Consider the following 8,491-nt stretch of genomic DNA (forward strand, 5'->3'; position numbering starts at 1 on the left):
TTTTAGTGTTTTTATTTGCAGTCAAAATTACATTTAGAAATGTTTGTGAGGAATTTTTATCATATTTTCACTCATGTATGATGACTTGAGATCAAGTAAGGCTGAGGCAGCAGTCACTTACACTCGTTGTTTTTGACCAATTTTGAGAAGATTTGCAGTAAAATCAGAGAAAATGTAGAGATTTGCTGATTTTGTGTGAATTTTGCAGATTTGTGAAAAACTGGAAGGACTTATTGATGTAATTTGGAGTCTAAACGGCCACGTAAAAACGCTAAGGCGGGCCGGATTTGGCCCCCGGGCCTTGAGTTTGACACATGTGACCTACAACTTAAATGAATTACAGTGCATTTGACTTTCTATCAATGCTCAGATTGTCTTTATCAGATATAGCAGAGTTAACAGATATTCCCTTTCAACAGTTGATGCAAACTGATATTATTTGGGGTAGACAGAATTAAACTTAACCTTGCTTCCCATCTGGTGATGTTGGACGAAACATCTTATCACACAATGTGATTTTTGATATCTATTGCTTAATATTTGTTATTTAAAATGAAAATAAAGTAAAAATAGCTCATGCTATTATTTGGATGTATGGTACATGGCATTGAAGCTGACCAATCAGAATTGAAATGAACGTTTCAAGATGGAGCCAGGAAACTCTAAAAATGAAGAAACCTGGAGCTCTCTACCCTCTGTTTCACAGGAATTTAAACCCAGAGGTCCGTCCCATTCATCGGGCATGGCAGGCAGGTTTAAACAGAAAGCTGTCCTGTCACTACTCATAGCTGTCAGCCACAGGTGTCTCCTTCAATTTACTTCCTGCTCCAGACTAAACAATAGTGATTCACTGCTCAGCATTAGATTTCTTGCCCTGTAACAAACAGGATCAGCTTCGTCTTTAATCTTCTGTATAAAAATGTATCTGCTGTTGTTTCAGTTGAGCTTTGAGCACCTAAAAATGCTGTCATTGAAATTCACAATTTGGTGTCTTTAATGTGGTTGTTTAATCCGCAGACTGATCTAATGATGGTTAGATCACAGTTACCATCTGTTGTTTGGGGCTGCTCTATCTGAGCTAATAAGATGCATCAAATGTACCATCTGCCCCACATATTACTCTGTTATCTTTTAATATTGATAATAATGATGGAGTTTTCTTAAACTAAACTCCTCTGTCAGGCTCTGTCCTCCCATTTAAATACTGCAGATTTGGCTGCTGTGCTTTGCCAGGTATCTTAATTAGATTTGCCACAACGTGTTAACTGGTGTCTTACAGAGGCTTAAATGTTGATTTTGTTTTTAGGTTTAGTTGCTTTCAATGAATGAATCTTACAAATATATATTACTAGTAACACTGGTATGAGTTATTCTGGTACCTCTATGGTCATAAATAAAATTAGATGGTTTTTATTTGCATTTTTTTTTGCCTATATTTGACAGCACAATGAGTCATATATAGACCAAAGTAGACTGAAGACTGGGGCGTAATTTATTTCTTGTTCAGGAGAGACTTGAAGTCCAACATATTTTTGTGTTTACTGCAGGCAAAGTTAGTTTTTCTTTCCTCCATTTTAACCCTGATTAGGTGAATTAAACAGCCATAAAACTGTTTAACTCTGACAATCAGCTGGCAGTAAGAATCAGTTGGGTTTCCATATGAAGTTTGCCAAAGTTTTGAGTTGCAGGTTATACAATTGCTACAATTTTCTTTTTAAAAAGAAGTCAGTCACAGAGTCAGCATAGTTCTCTCTTTCCATAAGGTGCATAAGGTGCTGATTGAAATTCAAAAATCAGTTTTCTGGTTACCTTATTATGTGTTCTTTACTTGTTTGAATAACTACTGCTGTGGCAATAAGCCATAAATCAATTAATCACATCCTAAATTAAACCGAGCATGATGACTTCCATTTTTTCCAAAAACTGTATGGCAAAAGTCTCAGTCTGGTGCTTTTGTCCCAGCTAGCCCTTTTTTTGAATGACAATTTTGTTTACAGAAACTTCATAATTGATTTTATTTGTTGTTTCTGTTGTTTTGTTTATTTATTCTGGATATTTAAAATGACTTTCAGTTACAGCAGTAAATGTTCATTCGAATTTAAAGTTTATTGATTTTTGACAATGTTTTCTGATATTATAAGGACTATTATATTACTTGTGAATGGTCTCAAAATAACAACATTATTCTTTATCGCAATAACTTCTGGGACAATTTATCATCCAGCAAGATTTGTTTTTGTGATAGGCCTCTGAATAATAGGTTTAAATTTTTTGGACACTGTTAAAAGTTTAACTAAGTGTCTTCTAATTGGAAAAGATAAAAGTTTACAGATAGTTGTTTTTTTTCTCCTTCATATCACCTTTGATTAGCTGCATTAAAAAGCCATGGAGCCTCCTGAACTTTGTACGCTGCTGTTCAGCAGCACTTCTGAATAGTTAAAGGTTTCTACAATAACTCATTCAGCCTTAGTTTTTTAATCATAGCTGTTAATGTGGGAGTAAACAGATACGCTGACTGTGCAGCAGACCTCAGCATCTGAAACAGAACCTTCGATTTAATTCACCATCTGCCTCCTTCGCTCTGATTCTCTCTCCTTCGTCTGCAGGACACAGACATGAGCCACCAACAGAGTCCCTGCGGGGACAGCATCGTGGGGGTCGGAGACGGAGGCAAAGAGGTGGAGGGAGGCGTGGATCAGCTGATGGGCCTGGGCGAGTGCGAGACGGTCCACAGCAGCTCAGCGTTCGAACAGTGGGACTCGTACTGGGAAGACCTCACCAGGTACCGTTATTTTAATACCGCATCATAGCAAGTATTTATATGCCTTGGATATTTTCACAGTTAGTCATTTTGCATCAACGTTGATCTAATTTTAGGGTTTTTTTGTAGTGATTCACTGTATAATGGAAGAGCGATGATTTTCTAAATGAATATCTGAAACATGGCCTTCATTTGTATCCAACCTCCTTTACTCTGGTGCCCCTAAACAAAATGCAGTGCAACAAAACTACTGTCAGAAGTCACCCAGTTACGAAACATCTTGTTGTTTTAGCTTATCTGGAGTTCAGGTAACCATTGGATTTACGCTTTACTCCAAAAATAAATGTGAAAGGTTGTCTCTCTACTTTTATTGAATGTTTTATTGGTGTGGTGAGACAGCTGCTATAAAAATTAGGCTGTTTGGACAGAAAACATATGCTGCTTGCAGGACGGTACAGCTGGTAGTTTCTTTTTTTTAACCTGTTTGCTTTAAGTTCTAGTTATATATTTGAACATGACATGAAGTCAAGACTTTCAGCTTTCATTTGAGGGTATCCACATGAAAATTTGACGAAAGTTGTACTTCTTAGCCCCTGAAATGAAGGGATTGTGTTTAAAAAAAATGTTTTAGTTCTTCACCTTTTTATGCAGACATTTTGTTCAATTTACTCAATTAAAGCTGAAAGTCTGAACTTTAACAGCATTCAACATTTATTTTAGTAAAGTGCAAAGCCAAAATCACAAAACTGCTGTCTGTCCTGAATCAAAGTGCTACAATCCTTTGAGTAACAAGTGAACAATAAAAAAAATTGAGCTGCTTTTTGATAGTACTGCTGTGCTGTGTTCTGAGTTTGCAAAAATTATCGTGTGAAATGAAGCAACTACAGTTTTCGCAATATTTTGAGGAAAGACATTCAAGAAGGGTTAGCTAACTCACCGAAGGAGTGCAGAGAAATCATCTGATCGTTCTGTTCTCTTCTGGGAAATGTTGTGGTATGAAAACGTTCGACTGTTCTCGGAAATCTGACTCTGGCAAAACTAATTCCCAAAACCAAGACAGGATCAGAAGAACAAGGTGAGCAGCTGCAGTTTTGGCTGTCCAGACAAGACTTGGTAAACATTCAGACAAGTTATCATGGTGTTTGATGCACTCTTGATGGGTCATAATTGGGTAAAGCAGATATATATGTATGAAAGAAAAAAAAACCTTAAAGCTGTTTTTTAATCAACAAAAACACAAAATCTTACCAAGTATTTTTGTCTAGTTTCCAGTTTTTTTTAGTCTTTTTTGACGTTTTGTTTTTGGTATTTTTTGCTGGAGGTGTCATTGTTTAAACATCTATATGTTTTTTGTCACTAACAGATACACACGGCTGGCCAGCTGTGACATCTGGGGAACCAAAGAGGTGGACTTTCTTGGACTGGATGACTTCTCCAGTCCCTACCAGGATGAGGAGGTGATCAGTCGGACCCCGACGCTGGCTCAGCTCAACAGCGAGGACTCTCTGCCCGTCTGTGAGGCTCTCTACCCTCCTGTTGACCTGACGCTTCCTTGCTCCCAGCCCCCATCCCAGCCGCTCCCCTCTCAAAACAAGAGACTCCAGGGACTGGGCGTCAGCTCGGTGCGGCCGTCTCCGTGCTCCGCATCCTCTTCCCAATCCCGGCCTTCCAGAAGCCTTTTCGCAGACTTTCCTGAAAGCTCCCAAAAAGCAACCCGACCTGTTGCTTCCAGCACCGAGACCATGGCTAAAACCCAGAAGCAGCTCGGTCTCGCCCAGGACCACGCCCAGGCTCAACCCAAGCCTCCGGGTCGAGGGGCCAAGATGGCCGCTCCGACGTCTCACAGCGCCGACTTTGTTCGGAAAGCTAAAGTTCGCGTCAGTTCTGGACCCAGACCCCAAGGCGAGGCGATGCCCCAGACGGATTTTGAGAGGTCCGATCCGCCGCTGCCTCTCTCCCAGCCTCAAGACGAGAAGCCCTCCACTTCAGCAAGTGCCATCTCAGTGGGCCATGCCACCCCGCAACCCAGCGGCTCGGCCAGCCTGGAGGGCTTTGAGTTGAAGGCGGAGGGGGCGGCGCGGCGGGAGGGGCCCGTCGGCAGGTCCGCTGCTGTTCCCCAGCTAGTAGAGGCGAAGCAGACCGTGTGCAGCACGTCTGACGCCGTGGCAGGAGTGTGCGGCGCAGGCGGTGCAGGCGGCGGTGGCGGCGGGATTTTGGTTGAAGATCCGGAACAGAGCAAGGAGGAAGAACACAACTACTCTCTGTTCCTGACCCGCAGCCGAGCTCTGACGCAGCTGGAGGAAGACGAGGAGGAGGAAGACGACGAGGAGCCAGAGGAGGACGAGGGCGACGGGTTGGACTTGGACGATGAAGACCATGATGAAGGTTTCGGCAGTGAGCATGAGCTCTCCGAGAATGAGGAGGAAGAGGAGGAGGAGGAGGATGAAGACTACGAAGCAGACAAGGATGACGACATGAGTGACGCCTTCTCTGAGCCAGGTACAGGCCATCTTGAATTCCAAAACCTAATTTCTCCTTAATTTTTCTGCTGCAAAAACACAAAATCTTACCAAGTATTTTTGATCTAGTTTCTAGTGCAAATATCTTAGTGCACTTTAAATGACACAAAACTAACTTACAAGTAGCTTTTCATCAATATTAATGACTTAAAACAAGCTTTTATCTTTCTGAAAAGTTACTTGTAAGTCAGTTATGTCTTATTTCAAATGAACTGAGATATTTGCACCAGAAACTAGATCAAAATTACTTGGTAAGTGTTTGTGTTTTTGCAGTGTAGTCTAAGTTCTTCAACATTTTTGCGTTTCTTTGTCCCATCAGGCTGTGACATGGAGCTGATGGACGACATTAAAGGCCTGACAGCTGGAGTCTCCAGCCGGAAAAGAGGGAAGCGCCGCTACTTCTGGGAGTACAGTGAGCAGCTCACCCCTTCCAAGCAGGAGCGGATGCTGAAGCCCTCTGAGTGGGACAGACACACGCTGCCGAGCAACATGTACCAGAAGAACGGGCCTCTCCATGGTATTCACACACACACGCATAGAAACTACACACTGCAGCTCCCAAAGGTGTCGATAAACTGACAAAAACTTTCCCCACCTTTTTAAATTAGCATTAATCCTGAAATATGAATGTTATCGTTAAAGAGGAGAAATATGCAATAATTGTGAGCATTAAACTAATAGTCAAGTGACAGCTTTGGTTTCTGTCAGATTTAGTTCTCAAATCACGTTCAGACCTTTCAGTTTAAATGTTTTTTTTTTATCAATTTTATGATGATTGTGCCATTTATATAGATGCAACCATGAAATGTATCTCCCAGTCTCGCTACCTAGCAACAGAGGTGGAGCTCCAGCACATTTGGTCAGCTGGTTTTACCGCTGTGCAAGTCTTATGATGTTGTCTTACAATTCAGAAACCACTTGCTGCTTCTGAAAATCTTTCTGCTTATCAAAGATGAAACATTCTCCTTCAGGGTTTTGCAAGGTTTTATCCAGTTAGAAGAAAATGTTTCTGCTTCACAGCCCTACAACTTACCAAAGACATATGAAGAAAAAACATAGATTTATGTCTATATAAAACTCAAGCAGCACTAGGCAGAGGTTTCTGAGCTTCTCCATCACATACACCTGGTATTTTAACAGCAACGTGTCCACCGCTGAGATCCACTCTATATTCAGCTGTACCACATTAACCTTTCTTTTAGGACAGAGTGGTAAATCAGCAGCTTTATTTGAGCCTTTTATAGCATTTTGTTCCATAATATTGTGTCCTTGAGGTTTGTCTAAGACTTTTAAATGAGGCTCTGATGACGTATGTTGTTCAGATGGGTTTGCACAACAGCATGCCCAGATCAGGATCCTTTTAAATAGCAGGGGAAATGAAAAACTGTCACAAGAAAATTACCCTTCATCCGTATTCATGCAAATCTTTTGGCTTTAAATGATGCTGAATTATGGAAATTAGATTTGTATAAATGGGGAAAAGCCATTAAAGTTTTGCTACATTTGAAAATTGTGATTAAAAAGAGACACACAGGTCATTTTTGTTTATATCTTTTATTTATTATATCCACTGCATGTCATGCAGGGTTATTAAAGATAATATGTTCATTATGAATCAAATATAATAGAAACAAGTCACATGTGAAAGGGTATAAAAAATTAACTTTTATTGCAAATATGCATGTGAAATTTTCAATAAATCTGGAAATGCAAGCGTGAAATTAATTAATCTCTCTTTATCTTAAATAAATATTTACTATAAATAAATATAAAAAGTTGCCTGAGTTACGCCATTTATACAGCAGGGAAACATGAAGTCATGGATTTCTAATTAAAAGTCCCTCGCCAGTTTAATTAACTCACAAGAGTATAGTATCAATAAAAATGCTTTAGTCATATTTATTTTAATAGGAATAATAATAATAACTTGTTATTTATGAAAGGAATGTATATTTAGATTTACATTTAAAAAAAAATGCACATTGAAAAGCCTCTATTTTATTGTATAGAAATATAAATTTTATTTTGTTTCTATTTTTGTTTATGTTGTGTATTTTGTCTCCACATATGTCAATCATTTCTAAGTAGCTCAACATGAATAAGAAAACATAACGGCCACATTTACAGTCATCCATAGTAACGTGATCCTTCTGCTGCTGCAGCTGGCTCAATCAATACAGTACATTTAACCGTGTCAAAAGTAATTAAAATTATCGTTCTTTCTGTTTCTCCCTAATGAATAAATGCACTCAAATAAAGGTTGTATTTTTTCTGATATCCTTTGTGTAAGATTGTGACATCTTTTTAATTTATTTTGAGGATTTTTACATGTGATGCACATTTCTAAAAGTCATTAATAGCTTAAAAAATATAGCTAAATGACACATTATGCTGAGTAATAATTTCTCTTTTGTGTCTATAGATACTTACTGCTTTGAAATGTGTTACGATTTTTTATGTTTTGCTTCCTGTCACAAAGGAAAATACATGCTAAAGAAATCGCGGCGCACAGACGTGGAAGACCTGACTCCCAATCCTCGCAAACTGCTGCAGATCGGCACAGAGCTCCGCAAGCTGAACAAGGTGATCAGCGACCTCACTCCTGTCAGCGAGCTGCCGCTGACCGCACGGCCGCGCTCTCGCAAGGAGAAGAACAAGCTGGCGTCCAGGTACGGCATCCTGCACGCATACGATTAGAGTCAGAGCTGCGATGTGGATAAGTAACTTTCATCTGTTTGGGATTTTAGGGCTTGCCGTTTAAAAAAGAAAGCTCAATATGAAGCAAACAAAGTGAAGCTTTGGGGACTCAGTACAGAATATGGTAAGTTAATCATCTCCTCCTTCTTAGTTCTGATTGTTGTCGTTTTATTTCTCTTGTTACATTTATCTCTTTTAATCTAGAAATAAAAATATTGTCTGAGGAGCGTTATGAATAGTTTTTATGTCTTCTGTGCTTGAACTCGTCCAGATCGGCTTCTGTTTGTGATCAACGCCATCAAGGAGGAGATAATGGTGCGAGTGGAGGACTCGTCTCCGCGCCCAACCAACATGACTGAGACTCTGGAGCGGCTCATCGAGGAAACGCTTGGTGAGAATTAAACATTCTGGCCTCGTTTAGCTTTACTGTGCCTGTAAAATGTTATTTTAAACTCCCTTGGATTGAAATCTGAAATTGCAGGATTTCTCTGACCTCTAAATGTGTGTATTTGGC

General features: G+C 39.8%; 1 protein-coding gene across 1 annotated transcript in view; it reads left to right on the plus strand.

Moving 5' to 3' along the window:
* crebrf (creb3 regulatory factor) overlaps positions 1–8,491 on the plus strand; it is a 33,749-nt gene that overhangs the window by 12,624 nt on the left and 12,634 nt on the right. Inside the window, exons 4-9 of the mRNA XM_014973389.2 lie at positions 2,607–2,782; positions 4,125–5,260; positions 5,600–5,797; positions 7,760–7,949; positions 8,028–8,101; positions 8,249–8,368. Coding sequence (XP_014828875.2) covers positions 2,607–2,782; positions 4,125–5,260; positions 5,600–5,797; positions 7,760–7,949; positions 8,028–8,101; positions 8,249–8,368 — 1,894 coding nt within the window. The remainder of the gene's footprint in view (positions 1–2,606; positions 2,783–4,124; positions 5,261–5,599; positions 5,798–7,759; positions 7,950–8,027; positions 8,102–8,248; positions 8,369–8,491) is intronic.

The sequence above is a fragment of the Poecilia mexicana genome, unplaced genomic scaffold (genome assembly GCF_051168715.1).
Source record: "Poecilia mexicana isolate PSO_F unplaced genomic scaffold, ASM5116871v1 scaffold_14, whole genome shotgun sequence".
NCBI classification, from domain to species: Eukaryota; Metazoa; Chordata; class Actinopteri; order Cyprinodontiformes; family Poeciliidae; genus Poecilia; species Poecilia mexicana.